This window comes from Marmota monax, unplaced genomic scaffold (assembly GCF_021218885.2).
Source record: "Marmota monax isolate L192 unplaced genomic scaffold, Marmota_monax_Labrador192_F-V1.1 WCK01_AAM20220418_F8-fsc00024, whole genome shotgun sequence".
NCBI lineage: Eukaryota > Metazoa > Chordata > Mammalia > Rodentia > Sciuridae > Marmota > Marmota monax.
Window position 1 is genome coordinate 32,667,757 of NW_026695224.1, and position 21,454 is coordinate 32,689,210.

The 21,454-nt window shown below is 52.3% G+C and overlaps 1 protein-coding gene and 1 long non-coding RNA gene across 2 annotated transcripts; one reads left to right on the forward strand and one right to left on the reverse strand.

Annotated features, from left to right (window-relative positions):
* The first annotated feature begins 1,389 nt into the window (after window positions 1–1,389).
* On the forward strand, window positions 1,390–16,234 carry Mlycd (malonyl-CoA decarboxylase). Its single transcript, XM_046434272.2, has 5 exons — window positions 1,390–1,962; window positions 9,070–9,182; window positions 10,060–10,216; window positions 12,766–12,915; window positions 15,157–16,234. The coding sequence occupies exons 1-5, from the start codon at window positions 1,420–1,422 to the stop codon at window positions 15,688–15,690; spliced, it is 1,497 nt and encodes a 498-aa protein (XP_046290228.1). The 5' UTR covers window positions 1,390–1,419; the 3' UTR covers window positions 15,691–16,234.
* LOC131423816 (uncharacterized) lies at window positions 15,510–20,051 on the reverse strand. The gene is made up of 2 exons (XR_009225875.1): window positions 19,809–20,051; window positions 15,510–16,904 (listed from the first exon to the last, which is right to left on the reverse strand). It is a non-coding gene; the product is annotated as an uncharacterized LOC131423816 (long non-coding RNA).
* Between the last annotated feature and the right edge of the window lie 1,403 nt (window positions 20,052–21,454).

A 21,454-nucleotide genomic window follows, 5' to 3' on the forward strand; every position in this document is an offset into this window, starting at 1 on the left:
TCACAAGAAACAAAACAAAATTAAACCAACTTAAAAATTCCAGCTGCTTCTCCCCCCGCCAACCCCGAGAAATAGAAAAGCTGATCCTAAAATTTCTCCTAAAATTAATAGGGAATAAGACCAACGCCATTTGAATAGCCAAATTGATCTTTAAAAAGAACAAACCTGGAGGACTCACGTTGCCTGCTTTTGAAACTTATTACAAAGCCTCAACAATGTGGTCTGTCAAAAAGACGACGTATAAATCACTGGAATAACGCTGAGCATCCTGGAATGTTCCAGCAACTATGATCAGTGGATCTTTTTTTTTTTTTTTTTTTTTTTGGTACCAGGGATTAAACTCAGGACGCTGCTTTACAAAGTAGAGTAACAGATTTTGACACTGCCTGAAAACTGCAATTCTACACATCATGGAGTAACTCAGAGCAGGGCCCGGACTGTTCTGCACATAGACACAGTCAACCAGGGACATGAACCCCTCTCCCTCTGTGATGGTTAATTAAAATATCTGTCCAATATCACCCCTAGCCACCAAAAAGTAACAGAGTCCCATGTGGCCTCTAAGGAAGGAAAATCTTTCCAACCACCTAGCTCAAGAGAGTAGAAAAAGCAAAAGCTTTGGAATCACAAGACAAGGGTCAAACCTAGGCTTTGCTTCCCACAGGGGAGCCTGGGCCTCATCTATAAATTGGATGATATAGTGAATGTGAGGATCAAATGCATAAACTCTGCCATGTCGGGAGAATTTGGCATTTGTTACATTTCTATCTTCTTATTTTCCTCAGCAGTTCAGCACAAAACACACTGTAACTCTCAACAATACAGAACTCCTCATTTTAGCCGAGGCAGGGTCCTGAGGTGGAGGGGAGCAGATCCGAGATAGGGGCGGGTCCAAATCCTCCTCACACACTCACGGGCCTCGCGGAAACCCCCTCTGCCATTAGCTGTGAACCTGAGCAAGTCCCCTGTCTCTGTGCTTCTGTTTCCACCCGTGTAACCTGAGACTAATAGTTCTTGCCTTCTAAGGGCCCGGGAGTCTGCACGTGTAACGCGTCCCCAGGTGACTCTGCTGCACCTGGAGGTTGGAGGGGCTCAGGACTGGAGGAGAGAGGCGTGTGTGGTGGGGTGGCAGCGGAGAAGGCGACTGTGGCTAGCCAGTGGCCTGACTAGCAGCCGAGGTGGCTGCACGGTGGGTGTCAGGCGCCAAGGGACCGCCCCGCCCCGCCCAAGGGACCGCCCCGCCCCGCCCCCGGGCCCTTTGGCTGCACTTGGCTTCCAGCCGCTCGCCCCGCCCTCCAATTGGCCAGCGCCCCGCCCCGTCCCAGTCCTTGGCCAATGGGGCCTGCGCGCGCCGGAAGCCGGAACCGGAAGCGCGGCGGCGCGGGAGGCCTCGCCCCTCGGCAGCTGTCTCCTGGCATCATGAGAGTACTCTGGCCGGGCTTGTCCGCGCGGCTTCTCCTCCCTCTGTGGTTCCCCCTGCGGCCGCGGCGGCCGCCCGGGCCTCAGCTGTCGAGCGGGCCGGTGGCGGCGGCCGGAGCCCTGCAGCGGGCCATGGACGAGCTGCTGCTCCGCGCGGTGCCGCCCACGCCGGCCTACGAGCTGCGCGAGAAGACGCCGGCGCCCGCCGAGGGCCAGTGCGCCGACTTCGTGAGCTTCTACGGCGGCCTGGCCGAGGTGGCCCAGCGCGCCGAGCTGCTGGGCCGCCTGGCGCAGGGCTTCGGCGTGGACCACGGCCAGGTGGCCGAGCAGAGCGCCGGCGTGCTCCAGTTGCGCCAGCAGCCGCGGGAGGCGGCCGTGCTGCTGCAGGCCGAGGACCGACTGCGCTACGCGCTGGTGCCGCGCTACCGCGGCCTCTTCCACTACATCAGCAAGCTGGACGGCGGCGTGCGCTTCCTGGTGCAGCTGCGGGCCGACCTGCTCGAGGCGCAGGCCCTCAAGCTGGTGGAGGGGCCGCACGTGCGGGTAAGGCCCTGCCCGGGCCGCACCGACCCCGGGCCGCGAGCTCCCGGCGGCCTCCCAGTGCAGCCCTCCTCTGCCCGGGTCCTGAACACCCCCCTTCGCTCGCAGTTACAGCCCCCAAACCCTGCCCCTTCCCGCTTTCTGAGTCCTTGCCTAGGCCCTGCGCGCCCCTGCGCCTCCAGCCGCACCTTGCAGGCCTCAGGTGTAAAGTGTTATTAGATAGTTTCTGCGCCACCGTTGCGGAGGGCAGGCCACCCGGCATCTGGTTAGTGTCGTCAATGAAGTCTGTTTAACAAGTTTCGTGAACAAGTATCAACGCCAGGCGCCCTTTGAACACCTGACGGTGTCAGCACCTACAAGCCAGGTGAGGTGGCAGGCCTGCAGCCCCAGATACTCGAGAGACTGAGGCAGGAGAATCATTTTGCCCAAGAGTTCAGGGCCAGCCTGCGCGGTGTAGCAAGACCCTGTGTTTAATGAAAAAAGAAAAAAAAAAATAGAGGCACTTACTACGTGTAAGGCATTGTCCTAGGAAGTTCCACAAAATTCACAAAGATGGGTAGGATTGAAGGGCAGCGCTGCCTCGAAGCCATGGTGCCTTCCAGCCTTCTCTCTGTCCCATAACTTTGGAGAGGGCATGAACTCACTGGCCCAGCCCTGAATATGACAAAGTCAAGTTATTCTAAGTTGCCTTCTTAAGGTAGTCGGAGTTTAGGGCAGTGAGTCATGTTAGATGCAGGTAAATACTTTGAGACTTAAATAATCGACCTGCAAGATAGCCTAGAGTTGCTGATAGTCCTTTTGTGCTCTTCATATTAAGTGTTGAGGGAACACTAACCTGCCCTTTTAGTGAATGAAAAGTATGTGTTTCAGAAGTGTCTGACATTTTGACCTTTATTATGTGTTTTTTAAATTGAATGGTTGAATGACTGCCCTGACATTCAACAAATCTGTAAAGTTGGCATAACAGTTGTTACTTTTGTTCCCTCTTAGGTGAGTGATACACAGAGATAAAACTGAGATTGTGTGACTTATCCAGAAACTTAACAAATATGTCTGTGATTACGCCAATCCAGGGTTCTCTGCACTACGCATTACCATCACTTTTGGCTACTTAGCCTCAGATATATACATATTGGGTGTAGTTAAGGATAGGATTAATTTCAGAGTGATAACGGTGGCTATGATTTGATTTCTCATGGTAGCTGGTTAAGTGTTACCAAGGGATTACAAACCTTTGATCCTAAAATTCCCGGATTGGGAATCCCCAGTTCCCAATCACGACTCATCAGTCACGATTCTTACTAAATTAACCATGTTCCAGCTCAAATGCACTCTGCTGTCTGAACTCTGCAGACACAATGTGCCCTCCATCCCACACTAGATAAACATTTCCCTGAAAAGTGGAACCTTGTCTTGAATTTCTGGCATAGCAAAATGATGAATGAGTGCTCGAGACAGAGCCCTGCATGCCCCAGCATAAGAATCTTCGGCACACTGATAATTCACCGCTGTCCTGAAGTCACACTGCACTGCCAGCTGTCAGAGTTCTGAGCCTGGAAGAAGCCAAGAAGGACTTGGAAGTCTTCTGCATAGGCAATGCATTTAACTGTCAGTACTGAAGTCTGTTAATTCTTTCTCCTTGGCTTTACATAATTACATACATTTTTTAAATCCCCATCATTTAAATCATAGTTTTCTTCTATCCCTAGAAATTGTCAGTTGGGATTCGATATTATGAGCTAGCCCCAGAATCACTTTGTGAGCACTGTCTTTTTTTTTTTTTTTGAATAGTTTGATGTGCAGTAAAACTGAGCAGAAGGTACAGAGTTCCCAGTATACCCAGCTCTCACTCATGCACAGCCCCCCCAATTCCTCCCCACAGAATGGTATACCTCTACATACAGTTCATGGCCCTGCATTGACATGTCCTTGTCACTTGGGGTCCGTAGTGCATTAATGTGCTCTTGTGGGTTGGGTGTGTAATCCATTTTTATCCTATTTCTTTTACTTCATTGAGGATTTTACAGCTACATTAAAGAGGCAACTCAGCTTTTTACTCATAGCAATTAAACATTAGAAACCATGAAAAGTCTTAGAGCAGGATCCCAGATCCCCAAGCACCTTAAATGCTGAGTGCTCAAGGAAGAGCAGGGTGCTCACTCCTTGGTTTCCCCAGATCTCAGTATTGCTGGTTCTATGCGCGCTGCCTGTCACTCAGGCATGCAACTTGCATGACCCCAGTTGACTCTTGGACTTTCTGAATAAGGTCAAGTGAATGTGCCCTGGTTAGGGCTTCTATGGACTTTGTCCTAAGCCTTTCTGGAGTGCATCCAGGTCACTGTGTGGCCCATCTATCCAGGTCCTTTGTTTACTGATTCACTTTAGAACAAGTGGCACCTGTGCACTTCAGTGATGCTGTGCGATTTACAGGACAGAGGGTCTACAGAAGGAGCATGGGATGAGGAAGTGAGCCAGGCTCTGGTTCCGTTATTGCCATCTGTTTGTTAAGAGAGATGATTTGGGGTGATTTTAGCCAAGTCTCGTAACTCCCCTGGACCCGTTGGCTCCGCACTGAGATGAGAGATTCAGTTGATGATCAGTGAGCTCAAGGTTAGCCTGCTTCTTTCCCAAAAAGTCCCCTGAGGGATTTATTAGAGCTTTGCTAAAAAATGTGGTAAACAGATGAGGACACAGTTTGTGGAGAGCTTGGTCTCCTGGAGGGCTGGGATTATTGGAGATATAAGCACCTGGAAGACTGACTTTGCCATTGCAGTGTATCCAGCATGAGATCCGAAGGATGTGGGCAGTATGGGGTCTGTCTGTTTCCTGGGATATCTGAAACCAGACAAGATTTATTTTCTCTCCCTTCAGGATTTTTAATCCCTTTCAATGTAAGTTCAGAGTCAGTTTCAAGTGTCCTTGCTGGAAGATACAAGCACCACTTTGAAAATTTTAGTGGGGCAAAGGTCAAGTTACTATCTGTTGTGCTTTCCAAGATAGCAAATCCAGTACATGGAGAAGGACGTGGACATGGCCTGTGTTAATCTGAATCAGAAGATCAGTGTGTCGGTCTTGGTTCCCACCAAGCTGCACTGCTGTGGTGGAGTCGTCTAATGTGGATTTATGGGATTCCTTGGACCACAAGTTATCGACCTTCGTGGGCTTACTCCAAGAAAGGAATTATAGTAGGAAAAGGACTTGAGACTATTCTTGATGTCAGCGATCACAAAACCCAAAATGTTCACCTGTGGGAAAGGGAAGGTGAGGGCTCTGAGGGAGCAGCTTCATTACAGCAGGAAGAGCCTCCCTCTGGTCCTCGATTGTTCTTTGGTAAAAAGTGTTTTTCTCAGCCAAAGTTCTGTTGACTCTGGAGGCCCCCAGGGTGTGTGGGCTGGTGCCTTTGGTGGAGATGAATCCAGCTCTGCAGGGTCTTTCCTGGGCTTTGGGCTCCGGAGTCAGTCAGGTGCCTGAAGAGCACCTAACAGGGTGGCTCCCTTGGAAGGAGTAGAGGCTTCAGCTGGAGAGTGGGCGCTCTGTGCTGCCGCCTCCTGGTACAGCGCCCTGAGTGTCCAGCTCAGCCCTGCCAGTGCCTGCCTCTGGGCCTGACCTGTGGGTGCGGGGCTTTCTGTTGTCATTTCCAGAGGCCCACTTGGTTGAGGACTTAGTTTTCTTCGAGATCAAATTCCAGTGAAACAGTTGAATCCCCCCAGGCTGCAGGAAGGTCTGGGCAGTGGGAGATACTTGAGGGCGGTTAGCGTGTAGATCACAGGAAGGCCTTGCCATGGGCCGTTTGGACATGGAAACCGTGGTGGAGGGAAGCATGGCTACTGGGGGTAGGTGCTGTCAGACTCTGTCGGCATCCCACCTGGCCACCCCTGCTGTTGTGACCACCAGCTGTGCTGGACACAGCTAGGCAGCCCCTCTGGGCAGGGTTCCCTGCTGTGGTCTGCATAGTACTCCCTGTGCGTCCTGGGACACTCTGTGCCTAGCTCCACTAAGCAAGAATTAGGTGGGAAGGTTCGTGAAGGGTGGGGGTACGGCTCATGTGATTTGGAGTAGTACCCGCTCTGAGCCCTGGCCTCTGCCTCCCTTCCAGCTCAGGGCTTCTGAGCGACTCTTCTTCACATACCAAAATAGGCAGATCTTAACAGCCAAGAACTTCAGAAGAGAGGGCAGGAGACAACTTTTCTCTGCTAAAGGAAAAGCTGGCTGGTCGTCCCGATGGTGTCATCCAAGGAAACCAAGGGAGCACAGAAGGACAGAGCTAGCCTGCTTGGGCGCTGCTTGGTGCCCCCGGCAGCTGCACTTCCCGCCTGGCGTGGTTATAGTGAGGCAGAGGAGGTTCTTCCTGGCCGCCTGCCCATGGTTGGCTCCGGCTGGAACAGCTGTGGTGGTAGAAGCAGGCAGTGGAGACTTGTAACCTTCCACCTAGATTCCAGCTCTGCGTCCAACATCACATGTTGTCGCTGTCAGCTGCCCAGAATAGAGTGGAGAGCCCTCAGAGGAGGAATTTCCACCAGCCAAGCTATTTCTTTCATAATTAATGTCAAAACCAGGTTTTTCCAGCTTTTTCCTGTCACAGATGTACCGGAAATCTAATACATCTTCCCCGAGCTCAACCAGCCGCCTCCTGACCGTTCAGCAAAGATGCTGAGGTCCTGAGCCTCAGGAAACTATATGAGATTTTATTAATATGTGGGCATTTTGAGGGGGGGTCTCTGATTTTTAACACATACTTAAGAGTATGAAAGGACCCCAGGAGAATTAAGAACTATTGTAGTGAGTCTTATGAAGAGCCGTTGAGCTAGCAAACCATCTCTTGCCTCCCAGCCTGCTCCTCCCGAATCACCTTTCCTTTCTTCTCTGGCCGAGCTCACAGCTGAGTAGAGGAGATTATGTTATGGCATCTAGAGCTACAAGGAATTGCAAGGAGGAGCCGGCCCAATGCCTAAATCCCCTCTGGAGCAGACTCACCCAGCTATAGCCCTCCTGTGCAGTTGCTCCAGGGGCGAGAGCCCTTTGCCAGGACGGACAGCCTTCCTTATGGTGAAGACAGTCCAAATCTGCTGTCCGTGACTGCTGCTGCTTGGTCCTAGATTAGCCCCCTCCCACCCTTGTGGGGTCACAGAACAAGCCCAGCCTCCTCTGGGTCCTAGTACTTAAATATAAAAAAACAGACTTCACATTCTTCTGAAAAATCATGAGCCACCAGCCCATGCCTGCAGCTTTTGCTCAGGTGACAAAGTTCTGAGGCCTTTCATCTTGTAACAGAATTATTGTGAAATGGTGCTATGAAGTTCCATGACGGTTACAAGACTGGTCTTAGACAATGTCTATCACTTTCTTGTGAACTCTGTACAAAGTTTTGAAAGATAATTTGGTACCAGATGCACTAAGATACTCACTGTCGTTTAATAATAGTGTTCAGTGTGCCTGTGAGTAGCAAAGACCCAATGTAACAGTTTGAATAATAGAGAAGTTAGTTTTTCAGGTCCAAGTCTAGGGACGGCTGATCTGCTCTGTGGTGTATTCAATGAACCTCCACTTCAGTCTTGTTGCTCTGCCCTGAAGACCCATCGCCAGTGTCACCTCATGGTCCAGTATGGCTGCTCCCACACCAGCCACCACAAAGGAATGAACAAGGGAAAGGATAGATAAAGGACATGCTCCTGCCGTCTCTTAATGTTCCCCAGCCTACTGCAGGACACCTCTGCTCACACCTCCTTGGCCAAAGCTCATTCACATGGCTTCCCCCTGGTGCTGTGCAGTCTATTCTGGACAGACATGGATGTGCCTAGCTAAAAATGTGACCTCTGTTAATTTGGAAGATGGAGAAAGCAACTGCTGTGAAATAATAAGCTGTGTGGGCCACTGTTGGCACCCTCTTCACTGTGGCAGGCAGAAGCTTTCTACAGTTACATGTCCAGCCCTGGTCACTTTAGGCCACACTGAACTCAGATCCTGCTCCAGCCCATGTGTCTCCTCTTCTATTCTTGCTTGAAGGGTTTCAGTGCAAAGGGATCTTTGATGTCAACTCAAATCATTTTTGGAAGTAGAACTGATATAAATAAGTGAGGCAAAATTAGAAGAATTTCATCAAATCTAAAATACTCTATCAAATACGCTGTTACTTTGTTTTTCTCTATTTATTCTAGTCATTTATACATGACAACAGAATGCTCTTTGATTCATTGTACACAAATAGAGCACAGTTTTTCACTTCTCTGGTTGTACACAAAGTAGGGTCATAGCATTCGTGCCATACATGTACCTAGGGTAATGTTGTCCGTCACATGCCACCATCTTTCCTATCCCCATACGTGCCCCCTTTGCCCAATCCAAAGTTCCTCCATCCACCCAATGCCCCACCCCCCATTATAGATTAGCATCCTCTTATCAGAGGAAACATTCGGCTTTTGGTTTTTTGGGATTGGCTTACTTCACTTAACATGATATTCTCCAACTCCATCCATTTACCTGCCAACACCATAATTTTATTCTCTTTTATTGCTGAGTAATATTCCATTGTGTCTATATACCACAGTTTCTTTCAGATACACTGTTATTGTAATTCCCACTAAGGTGGGGAAAAATGCTGGCAGGTAAACAGTGACCCAGCACCTTTTGAAAGGTGCATCCTGACGTCAGAGGTGTTCAGATCTGAAGGTGTGTGTCTCCAGGTGATGAAATAGCATCCCTGGACCAAGTACTTGTTCCTCTCAGAAAACAAGGTATCGCACTCTTCCCTGCCATAGAATGTTCTGGAGGGCGCAGGCCCTGGGGCTCTGTGAAGCCTGTTAGTGTTTGTCCTGTTTTATATACTTAGTTATGTTCTCTGTGATGAACAAATCGCAGTGTTGCATCACTGCGGCCAGCGTGGTTCAAAGTGAAAGTTTGCGTCCGGGGGTCTCGGTCGTCCTCTGCAGAGGGAACTGGGGCTGCCTTGGCTGGAGATGGGAGTCGCACAGAGGTGTTGCAGACGAGGCTGCCCAGGGCATCGCCTGGCACCGTCTCCCATCATGCGTGATCGGCTTCATTCACTGTGCTGACAGGGACACGGAGGTGGGCTCCTTCTGCTGTCCCCTGAGGACCCCTGCCTTCTCCTTTCAGGAAATGAATGGGGTACTGAAAGGCATGCTCTCGGAGTGGTTCTCCTCAGGGTTCCTGAGCCTCGAACGGGTCACCTGGCATTCGCCGTGTGAGGTGCTGCAGAGAATCAGTGAGTGAGTATGAGCCGCTTCTCAGACTGCCGCTGAGCCTGGGCGCATTCCTCCGTGTCCTGTTTGATCCCACAAGATTCCACATGGTGTTCACTGGGATCATGGCTGTTGCTGCATGTGGGGGAGGGGGCAGAGCACAGAAAAATCCTTTAGTCCTCAGTCACCTGGGTCTTGTTTACATCCTCCTGTTTAAAGCCAACAGGCCCATTCATGGCTTCTCAAGACCCTGTTATCAGAGTCGTGCAAGCTCTGGACCAAGTGGTTGTGTTAGTAATCCAAACAGCACGCACCCAGTTGTTAAGTCCCCCTGGGATAGAACCTTTCGGTAAACTACATCATGCATGGTCACAGCGCGTCCAGGACAGTGTCACTCAGTCCTGTGTCGTGTCCTGCCTGCATTCCATGCTGTCCCATGGAATCTCAGGCTCAGAAAGGGTCCTGCTGTTGAAGCCTAAGTGACAACAGTGCCTGCTGTGGTTCACATGCCAAAAACAGTCATGGAGAGGCTGGGAGACAGGGCCGAGGGGCACAGCACAGGCAGCCGCTTCAGAATGCGGGGTCCCCGGGACAGAGAGCTCCACAGCAAAGCCACAGTTAGATTCTGTGTTGAAACCTACTGTAAAAATGCCTCCAAGAGCCTCACTCACTCCTCTCGAGATTGGCGTTAAGATTCAGCACCCAATTTTGTATGTAAAGTGGTCATTGATGATAGTTCTTCTCAGTGTATTTCACATTAAAATGTTTGTCTATAGATTTTTCAGGAGTCGGTTAGAGCTGTATTGAAAGAGCTTGACTTTCGTGGGTTACATGAATAGCAATCAGCAAGTACTGTTTAACGTGAAGATTGGACACTCATTTCATCCCTGTTGTCCCTTGTCAGGGCTGAGGCTGTGCACCCTGTAAAGAACTGGATGGATATGAAGCGACGCGTCGGGCCCTACAGGAGGTGCTACTTCTTTTCTCACTGTTCAACCCCAGGGGAGCCCCTCATCGTCTTGCATGTGGCACTGACCAGTGACATCTCCAACAACATCCAGGTACCTGCAGTTGGTCACTTGAGGACAAGATAAGCATCCTACAAAGTTCCTTAAGGTTTTTGTGTGTTTGCTTTTTTACTTTGGTTGGATCCTTTATTTCAAGAATAAATTGTTTGAACTTTTTGGACTTTGTAATTGGGTGCATGCAGTCTCCAGGGTTGTGTTGCAGGGTGCAGGAGTGAGAAACACAGGTCCAGCTCGGGGAGAGTGCTCACTGGCTATGATGACTTTGAATTAAGAAGTGGAATCTTACAGGGTGATTCTGTGAGGCAGAAACGGGTGAGGGATGGAGAGGTAGAGGGACAGATGTGTGGTTGAGCTCTTCAGCCTTTGGTAAGGGCCTGTGGGGAGTTTAAGCCACGTGGTGGGGAAGTGAAAGATGGTGCCGTCTGCCTGACATGGACCCAGATGCTGCTGGAGAGTGGCAGGTGTGGGAATGGAGTTTGCTTCCATTTCCACATCCTGAGGCAAGCTGGGCTTCTGGAGGGGTTTGGCAAAAACTTCTGAAACAGAGCCTGTGGGGCAAGAGACCAGTGACCACACTGCAAGGTCTGGAGGTGGCAAGCAGGTCTAGACAAGGGGAAGGAGGGGAAAGGGAGTGTGAGAGCCTGGGCTTCCACTAGGAAGGTGCAGTGAGGTGGGGACTCGGGTCGGAATGGCCTACTGGGAGGATGAATGGATGGTAAGCAGTCTCTGCACACAGGCAGTGTCCTAGTCTAAGAAGTCAGAAGCTGAATAGGGCAACCAGGCACCTGTACTTGACTGGCAGGAAGAAATCCTGCAGGACTTTGTGTTTGAGGGGGTCGGAAGGCTCCTGTACTCTTGGTGGAGCTGAGCATTCCAGATCCCCTCTGGGGATGTTTTAGCACTGGTATTAAAGTGTCAAATGTACCCTTCTTCCTGAAAATTCCACTCTAAGGGACCTGAGAGTCTGGGTGGCTGCTCATGTAGCACTGTTTGAAGCTGTGGAAGGCCAGCGATGGCAAGTAACTGCCCTTCAATGAGGGGTGGCCAGAGAGCGGTGTGTGTGGTGGGCTTGCCTGGCGTGGGCGAGGCCCAGGTTCCATCCCACCACCACAGAAGATGGTATATAAACATAGTATATGCACACGCACTGGATTTCTATGCAAGTGTGTAAATGTTGGTGTAGGTTTCTGTTTCACCTGGAAAGCCAGCCTGGACTTAGACTTGAGTAAAATGTTCAGGTTGCAGAAGAACGTGTGGAACATGGTCCCCTTTATAATATTCACAACACCTCTTGAGCACGTGCCCTGTGCCCATCCACCCATGAAACATGTTCCATGTGTTATTGCTCAGAACACAGAGTTAGGTCTTATTATTATGGGCCTCACTTTAGACATAAGAAATGGAAGTTTAGGGAACATCAGTAATGTACCCACAGTGACAGAGAAAGAAAGGGCCAAAGAGAGATTCAGACACAACCCTGTCCTGACCCCAAGGAGAAGTGCCTCCCATACTCCAGGCCAAACACCCCTACTTCAAGAATCAAATGATGCTGGAAGAAGTTAAGTGGCTTCAGTATATTCCTCAAAAGCAAGCTGGAGTGCCCCCCCCCCTCCAAAGCAAAACAAAAGGCAGCTGCCACCTGCTGTTCCACTGTTACCAGGTGACCTTCAGGCTATTAGCGTTCAATAAACCCTGCAATTAAAAATGAGATCTACTGGGTGGCCACACCTGTAGTCCCAGCTGCCCTGAGGCTGAGGCAGGAAGATCAGAAGCCCAGGCTCAGCAACTTACCAAGACACTGTCTCAAAACTTAAAATAAAATAAGAACTGGGGATGTAGCTCACTGGTAGAGCTTCCCTGGGTTCAATATCCAGTACTCAAAATATATATTAAAAGTTTTTAAAATAGGAGCCAATAAAATCAGATTTCAGCTAAGTGACATTTCAATAGAAGTCATTTTTAGATTGTTTTGTGTATAAGTGAATGTGTTTCCATTTAGGAAAAACAAGAATGTTGGCAAATGATCAACAAGGTATATAGAAAAGCCATAAAAAGACAAGTTTCAAAAAAAAGAAAAATTATGTTGGACTGTAAGGGGCCTCCGGGAAATCTGAAAAACTGGAGTTGAGAGAAAAGGAGCAAAAATAACTAAAGGTAGAAAAAATCAGGCCTTTGAAAGAAAATCTGAAGAAATTGGAACTCAATAGCTGCAGTTGGCCCTGACAAAGCCTCAGTGTGTGACCTCTGGGTGTTACGGGGAGGATGGGGAACAAGTTCCATTTTGTACAAAGGCCTGAAGAAGGCAAAAAGGGGCCTAAATTGCCATGACAAAGCCTTCTTGGGAATTCCAAAGTGGCAGAGTGACCCATGCTAAGCAAACAACCAGAGGAGGTTGAAGGGGTCTCCTGAGAGTTCCGAGAGCAGAGCAGACTGGAGCAGGCCTGTTAGTCTTTACAGCCAGAACCTGCATCTGGTGCCAGACCTCTCAGCACTTTGATTCTCTGAGGCTCTTGTGACACAGGACAGGTGCCATGTGAGCCAAGGCGGCCGGCCCTTCTCAGAGCCACCTTGGTGTCTTCCAGGCAATCGTGAAGGAGTGCCCCCCCTCGGAAACAGAGGAGAGGAACAGGATTGCCGCTGCCATCTTCTACTCCCTCAGCCTGACCCAGCAGGGACTGCAAGGGGTGGAGCTGGGGACCTTCCTCATAAAGCGCGTGGTCAAGGAGCTGCAGGTGAGTGATCCTGGTGGGGGGGGGGGGGAGTCCTGATGGGCCTAGATCCTTCTCCTGTCTCTCAGGACCCAGGCTGAGAGAGCTGAAGGAAGGGAGGAGCAGAATAGTCCCAGGAGCCAGGAGACTGCGGGAGGTGGGAGCAGAGCTGAGAACAGGCATCCAGAGTGGCTTCTTGATGGGCTGCAGGTGCAGACAGTCGTGTTCTGAGGACCTGGCTCTCCAGGGAAGCCTTGCCTGGCTTGCCCCGCTGTGACTGCTCATGCTGTCACACACACACACACACACACGTCTGGGTGCCTCCTTCACTGTCAGCTGTCCCAGACCAGGTACCAGCACCGTCTTCCTAGCCATGCCTGACCTGTCCTGTCCCTGCCCACCCACACTCTCCAGGGCCTCTGACCCCTGACATCCCACCAGCGTGGGCTCTCTCGGGGTCTGTGAGAGTGCTAAGGTTAGACCAGGCAGCGTAGAGGTCAATGCTTTGGCTTGGTGTTGGTCTAATTCCCTTCTTCTTGTTGCCTGCAAAGGGCACCGGCTGTCCTATGGTGGACACACTCAGATGACCTCTGAGTGTAGCTTTTCAAAACTGTCTCTCAAGGGCTTGGGTGACCTCCAGTGAGTGGAATCTAGGTCTTAGGTTAAATGACTGGATTTCTAATGGCTCTGAGCACGCTGTCCTCTGCCTGGGTACTCTTTGCTCCAGCACAGGCTGTGGTGGCAGATGCTCTGCCTTCAAGGATGGCAGCTTGAAGTTAAATATTTTACACGCTTCATGCTACAGTCTTAGTCAGTTTTAATCTAAGAACTCAGCCTTCAGATTGGAACAGCTTCTTTATTGTCACTGTCTGCCACTTTTCCCCCAGAGGTGTTAACAAGCCACATATAATAATATAAGGTTTTTCTAGGCCCTTCTTCTTTGCTGTTGGTATTATGAGTAGGGCAACGAGGAGGACACTGAGGTAACGAGCCAGTAGCAGGGAGAGCAGAACCAGGGCTCTGGGTGATGCACCCAAGACTCCCCATGGTCTCGAAGCCACCTGACAGTAGTACTTAGGCACACTTGGCTGTGAGCCAAGGGTCCTCAGGGACTCTCCAGGGAAGCTGGTTCCCTTCTGCACAGAAGGTCTCACGGGGTTTATGAAAGCCCAACACTGGAGCACCCTTCAATGCCCAGAGAAGGGAAGACACTGCATAGTCTTACCTTTTAATATTATTCTGTCATTAAAATTGTATTTTTTAATTTCAAGTGACATTTAGAATGTTTGTGATATACTCTGTAACATGGAATGTAGGTTGAGTGTCTTGTCCCTGTAAACATGAGCAGAGACAGGCCAGGTGTGCGAGGCCATGTGGGGCCACTGAGAGTCGTGTCCTCAGAGTGCTGGAGCACCGTGGCTTGCTTCTCTTCTTTCATAAATTTTAAAGTTTTTTAAAAAAAATTTTTGTAGTTGTATGTGGGCAAAACACCTCCATTTTATTTGTTTATTTGTCTGTGGTGCTGAGAATCAAACCCGGCACCTCGCGCATGCTAGGCGAGCACTCTGTCACTGAGCCACTATCCCAGCTCCTCTCCAGCCCTTTCTGAATTTTTATTTTGAGACAGGGTCTTGCTAAGTTGCTGAGGGCCTAAGTTTCTGAGGCTGGCTTCGAATTTGCAAGCCTCCTGCCTCAGCCTCCTAAGTCTCTGGGATTACCAGTGTGTACCACCGTGCCTGGCTATCATTTTAATAATGACTGAACCAAGTTATGGTGACACACCCCACCTGCCCCTCCTGTCCCCCTAGTTATAGCTGGGCCACCACTTAGATGTCACTTGGTGCTTGTATACCAAGCGTCAGACTGGGCTCTGGGGCCACAGTGGTCTCCCAGGAGAGGGACATGGTGCAGTAGAAGGATGAGGTCTGTGGTCAAAAACTGGACCATGTTCCTCATGAAGGGGCTGTCCCTCGGATTTTATGCAAGCCCCCAATCCTGGCCTCTGTTTTGCAATGTGGCAAAAGGATGGATTGAAACCTGGCCTAGAGGCTTGCCTTGGGGTTTCAGATGCTTCTAGGGCCTGGCAGACACCAGCTTCCTAATGTACCTTGAAAGAAGAAAAATGTAGTAATGGACATCACATGTCACTCTGCCGATTGTGCAGCAGCGTTCAGAGCTGAGAGGAGTAGACAGTGGATGAGGGACCTCACACCACCTGCTGAACTGTGTGTTTTCTCTGCCTTCCTCTCACCCACCTGCTCGCAGAAGGAGTTTCCTCACCTGGGGGCATTTTCAAGCCTGTCACCTATACCTGGATTCACCAAGTGGCTTCTGGGGCTTCTGAACTCACAGACAAAGGAGCATGGGAGGAACGAACTGTTCACAGATTCAGAATGTAAAGAGATCACCGAGATCACTGGTGGCCCCATCCAGGAGACCCTCAAGGTCATGCTCAGCAGCAACGAGTGGGTGAAGTCGGAGAAGCTGGTGTGCGCGCTCCAGGCTCCCCTCATGCGGCTGTGTGCCTGGTACCTGTATGGTGAGAAGCACCGTGGCTTCGCCCTGAACCCTGTGGCCAACTTCCACCTGCAGAACGGGGCTGTGATGTGGCGCATCAACTGGATGGCTGACAGCAGCCTCAGGGGCCTCACTGGCTCATGTGGCCTCATGGTCAACTACCGCTACTACCTGGAGGAGATGGGCCCCAACAGCATCGCCTACCTGGGCTCCAAGAACATCAAAGCTTCTGAGCAGGTCCTCAGCCTGGTGGCCCAGTTCCAGAAAAATAGCAAGCTCTAGGCACCAGCCTCCACAGTTCAGATCCTGCTCAGAAAAAGGTGGTCTTCCTGATGGGTCAGGTTGCGGATCAGAAGGGCCTCTGAGGAAAACCACAGCTGTGCTGTGTGGCCTGCCCACAGCAGGGTGCCCCGCCAAGCCGTGCCCCAGCTGTCACTGTGCTGGTAAAGAAGCGCTGCCAGACGGAGGTGGCAGATGCAGGTGCTGAGGCCTCTGCTGCTGCCCAGGGCCAATCCTTGGGCCTTATAAGGACCAGGGCAGAAGGCCCCAGTGAGAATATAGTCTCCTTTGGAGCTTGTAGAGCATAACTGTAGCCATTTCTGTCCACTGGGTACAGGGGGATAAAGGGCTGAGCTACGTCTACCAGGGAAATTCTGAAGCTTGTGAAGGTATGGGACTTATGATTTGCACAGAATATAGTAAGTTAATCACTGAACACAGATGCTGCTGTCGAGGCCTCAGTTGGGGTGTAGCTTTCAAACTACCGTGATTCAAGTTCATAATGAACCGAATAGTAAAGAACAGGTTTGTTCTGTAAAGCTTTAAATGTGTTTACTTAATGGTGGTTGTCTTTAAGATTAGAGTCCTGGCCAGGCTGGACCAGCTCTGAGGTATCAGCTGTGCTATCCGTCTGAGCCAGCTGTGGGCAGCACGGTTGGGAGGGGCCTGGGAATGTGGGACCAGACTGCCATGTGGGAAGAGGCCGTCGCAGCCTGGGGGTGGGGGCTGTATCTGTGCTGGTCTGTGTCCCACGTCCGTGTGCACAGTGCCCTGGCTCTTCTCAGTTGAGCAGACAGGCCCCTGCCCTCCTTGCTCCTCTAGCCCACCGCAGGTCCTCTGTCAGCCCCACCTGGGTGTGTTGACAGCAGCAGATGGTGTGGTGGTGCACCCTGGGGGCAGCAGTCTGGTGCCACTGTGCCTTTTATAGCAGTATAAGAGCCCTGGGCTTTGGAGTGACTCACAGGCTTATCGTCCACAGTCCCTGGCATCTGCCGCCTCCTTCCTAAAGGCAGAATCCTCTACAGCAAAAGTCCCCAGCCCCTCCGTCACCTGTAAAGCTGCCTCTTCTCACCGTCATCCTTCCCTCAGCTTCTGGCTGAGGCCATGAAACCAGTGACCCATCCTACCCTCCACTCCAGATGCCACGGAGGGTCTCGGGTCGGGTTCCTGCTGGCTGCTTCCAGTGGTGTTGTCTCACCTGCCTGGTCCCGTTTCTCCTGTGTGAGAAGGAATAATGGCTGCATGGGGTGGGCTGTGGTGGCACTGCAGGGGCTTTGGCACACAAGGAAGTGTGTGAGTTAGCAGCTCAGTTCACCAGGAGGGGCTGCAGAGGGGGGCGGTGGGGCAGTGCTTTGGCCGTCCCCGCAGGCTACAGCCCCTGCCCTCCAGACGCGGGGGCCGCAGGCAGATCCAGCATCCAGTTCTTTTGAGTCATCGCAGAGGCAGGTGTTCTGACCTCCCTGGAGCTGCAGTGAGGGCAGCCACCATGCCAGGCTGGCACATACGTGGCACGGGGTTTTGCCACTCCAGAGCTCCCCTTGTGGCCTGAGGTGAGGCCAGCATCTCAGAATCCCCAGGCACAGAGGAGCAGCCCGAACTTGCTGCCTGTCACTGTCCTGCAGGGCCAGGAGCTGGCATGGCAGCACTGAGTGACAGGCAAGGCCAGACCTCACCCCTCCCCACAGCATGGGCCTCCTTCCCCCTCCCTGCCGAGGGGAACAGACACCCGCGCTGCAGCCCTCCCACAGCCTCACCCACAGCCAGTGGCCTTCTGCGCTCATCCTGCTCCCACTTCTCACCCTGTGTTTAGCTGATGCCAGGGAGGGCAGGAGACGAGCAGACAGACGGACACACTGACCTCCCTGGCCCCACTCTAATCAGTCATGGGAATGAGCCTGGAGAGCTGTTCCCCAGTCCTCACATCACCTGCATTACAAGAAAGCCCCCGGAACCCTGGACAGGCGGAGGCCTCTGGCTCCCCAACCCATCACAGACGGCCAGGCTGCCCCATTGTGCACCGCTCATCCTCACATAAGGCAGAGCAGAGCGCAGCCAGGTCGAAGGTGGCAAAAGGCTGGTGTTTTAAATTTGTGTTCCTCAGGCAAGTGCTACCCGGTGCCCAGGGACATTATTGCAAGGGGAACACAGAGGCTAAGAGTGCAGTCCCAGACCTGGTTTCCATTGCACTTGTTCTTGGGGACACTTTGACCAAAGTGTCTTCCTCTGCACAGCGCCTGGCAGAGTGACTGGTTCGTAGTAGGTACCCAATAAATTGTTGTCATTAGGAGTAATTTTCTATGCCCCGCATTCCAGGGTAAGTCCATACCTGCCCCTGCGAGGAGCCTGCTCCCTACAGCAGTTCCTCTCCCAGCCCAAGGTTCAGGCCCTGCACTCCCAAGCCTCTCTCTGGTCCTGTCTGGGGACCGTCCTGCTGCCCTCAGTGTGCTGTGTGCCCTCCATCCGGTCCTCGAGGGTTTCCTCAGCCTTGTCCTCCTGGGATTCAGATTTAAGGGGTGCTCGTGGACTTGGGGGTACCTGACTTATTCATAGCCCCCTTTTTCCTGGAAAAGGCAGCACACGGCAATGGCAGAGGACTTTGGCTCCAGCCAGTGCACCCCAGCTGGGCACCCCAGCTCTTCACTCCCTCACGTGCTTTCTTCAGTTTCCTCGATCTTAGCAGGGTGGCCAGGGCACCTCCCTCGCGGAGGAGCTCCATGGGACGATGTATAGAAAGCCTTCATGACACCTGCCTCACGAGCACACCTGCCGTGGTCACTGCAAACAGCCCTTCCCCTGGACTTCAGGGGCCATAGTGACACCCAGAGGAAGCTTCTGGGCCCTGCTCCCTTTGTTTGGATATTAAAATGTTGGTTCCCGGCTGTCCCTCACAGTGGCTGTGCGTGGCTTCAGCAGCTCCTTCCTGGTCTCCTCTGCACTGCTCTGCAACCCGATGCCTCAGGCAGCCCGAGTCTGCTTCTGAGTGTCCCTGTCAGTCTCCCTGTTCCCTCCTTCCTTCCCCGAGGGTGTGGCCTTCATCCAGGCCAAGCACCAGGAGTTGATAGCTGGGTCCTCTCTCTGCCTGGAGGTGGGGACATCTGTGCACGAAGGGTCTGCTTCTGCTCTGTATGGGTGGAAGTGGGGATGGGGCTGGAGGTTTTGGTAAGCTTCAGCTTATTCCCAGCTTTATTTAAAGTTAAGCACAAAGTGTGTTTAAGATTCAAATGCAGTGAACCAATCTCTCTCTCTCTCTCTCTCTCTCTCTCTCTCTCTCTCTCTCTCTCTCTCTCTATTTTTAATTGGATTTTGAGGCATTCGTTGGACTATGAAGTCCATTTTGATCTCTTGTTAGAAACAAAGCTGCCCAATGATTTCTGTTCACCACAGAAAATTTCTGCTTTGTTGGCAGTTTAGCCAAATTGAGGTGACCCCAGATCTTTGTCACCTTTGTCTTGTTTTGTTCCATTTGCATTTATCACCTTGCCCCTCTTGACCATCACAGGAGGAGTGGGGAGAGGAGAAACATCCATGGGTCTCTGCTCACACATTCCTGGTCTCCAGACCGCCTCCCTTCCCTAGAGCCTCATTCCGTCCGTGTTCCACCCCAGCCAGAGAGAGCCCCCTCATTCACAGATGAGGGCTGAGCAACTGGAGAAGGTGGGGCGGGGACTCAAACCCAGGCCCACCAACACCCAGCCCTCATCCATTCTGCCACCTGCCTTCCTGTGGAAGGGGAACTGAACAGGGCCCAGGCCCTAGGAGAATCCCCCCAGCAGAGAGACTCAACCAGCCCCTCACTCTGGCAAGAACAAAGGAGAGTAAGGTCCCAGAGCAGCCAGACCAGACCAGGATAACCAAGGCAGGGACTGCAGAATGTGCCACCCTGGCAAGGGGGGTACTCAGAAGGACTGCCCTATGGGAGGGGCCTCCCTGAAATCCAAGCATATGCAGCAGTTGCTGTAGTGCCACCAGGGACAGAACTCAGCTCCAGCTGGTTCAGGGTCCAACAGAGGGAACATGGCACAGAAAATCTAAGGCATAAGACCCCAGTCCAGTGGGACACCCAAGCTCAGGAAGAGTGGGAGCCAGGCCCCTGGCCACCTCAGCTGTGGCCCCATTCTTACCAAAGGAAGCAGGGGCAGCCTCCACCTTGCCTGACCCTCACGGTCCAGGCTCTGCCTTGTCCAAGGTAGAAGCAGTGCTGACCATCAGAGGGTGATCTGCAGGTGGGATTGGGCTCTGGGGTCCTCTGGATGGAAGCAGTTGCTCTCTGGGGCGTTGGGTGGAGCAGCTAGCGTCCACTCTTCGGGTTGAGGAGAGGAGAGAAGTGGCCCAGGCAGTCCCTAGGAAGGAGGGAGGTGGAATGGGCATCTCACCCCAGAGGAGAGCTCTACCTACACCTGTGGCGAGGCTGGAACCACCTGTCAAGTCTGCCACTGTGAACCTCTGCAGTGCCTGGCACGTGGCAGGGGCTTGGTAAATGTCTTTGATCCACTGAAGCAATGCTGTCCCCACTCCTGCTGTCCCAACAGCTCATCCTGGACATGATTTGATCCCTTCAAGACAACTTGGTGTAAGGGAGGGGGAGAGGCCCAGCGCTCTTCTCATGGGAGGCATGAGGCTCGGGGTGCTGCTCCGAGGTGGGGGCCATTTGCCCTCTCTCTCCCTCCCCTTCCCCAGGAGACCACTGACATGGCTCATGATGCCACCTCTTCTCAGCAGCTCTGCTGAGGCCCCCAGTGCCCTCCAAGGGCTAACCCAGCCAGGTGCCTTCTCCAGGGCGGCCCTCTGCCAGGGACGTGCCCACAGGTATTCTGCTCTGCTTGGCCAGCCACCCTTCAAGGCCTGTCCCGGAGTTCCCTTTCTTCCCTAGAGAAGCTCATCTGCTTCCAGGTCTTCCCTGGCCACCTGCACATGAAGGGCAAGAGTGACCCCTCCCCTTCTGCCGGGGACAGCCCCCATCTGCGGCACAGTTCTCGTGGCACAGTTGCTAAAGCTTTCCTACTCGGAAGCCGGTCACTTAGACACACACCATCCCTCAGCTGCCCTTCACTGGGCACTGTTCATGGTGGACATCGTGCAGCTCACTCAGACCCCACCAGTCCTCTCCCCACCTGAGGATGAGGACTCCGAGGCCCAGGGGGCTGAGGGGGCTGTCCTGGGAGCAGCAGCTGGGCAGTCCCCACTCTTACACTGCTGCCAAGGGGCCTGAAACCCTATCAGGAAGTTCCCTTTAAACACCAAGGGAAATTGAAAAGACGGACTTCTCTTCTCAGTAGCCCCACTTCTCTCAAGCAATGAAAGTGTCCCCATGTCCCCTGGTGGGGGCTGCCCAGCTGTGAACCCAGGCCTGAATGACTGTCACTTGGGGCCCACTGGTTCCCATCCTGTGAATGCCACTGTTCATGGCCACCTCTCCTGGGGCTGCAGCATCTAATGAGATGGCACAACACCTGCCCACAGTGACCTCAGTGGGACAGCTCAGATGGCAGCGGGTCCTGGTCTGCATTCATCCCAGGTGCCGTCCACCCGTTGCCACTAGATGGTGCTGCTGCCAGCCTCCTCTTGAACTGGGAGTTAATGCTAACTTTGTTTGTGGTGCTGCAGATGGAGCCAGGGCTTTGGGGGCAGGCGCTTCACTGCTGAGCTGCACCCCCAGCCCTACAGCTGAGCTCCCAACAGGTGACACATCCATCCAGGCCCTAAACCTGTGCCCAGAGCTGCCCCAGCTCCCAGTTATCCCGTAGGACTAAGTAACGGCTCAGAGCTG

Excerpts from the sequence above, each read along its gene's own strand:
- Mlycd (XM_046434272.2), top strand. The coding sequence starts at position 1,420 with ATGAGAGTACTCTGGCCGGGCTTGTCCGCGCGGCTTCTCCTCCCTCTG. Across the intron at positions 1,963-9,069 it reads TGGAGGGGCCGCACGTGCGG|GAAATGAATGGGGTACTGAA; the intron begins GTAAGGCCCTGC and ends TTCTCCTTTCAG. Across the intron at positions 12,916-15,156 it reads GCGTGGTCAAGGAGCTGCAG|AAGGAGTTTCCTCACCTGGG; the intron begins GTGAGTGATCCT and ends ACCTGCTCGCAG.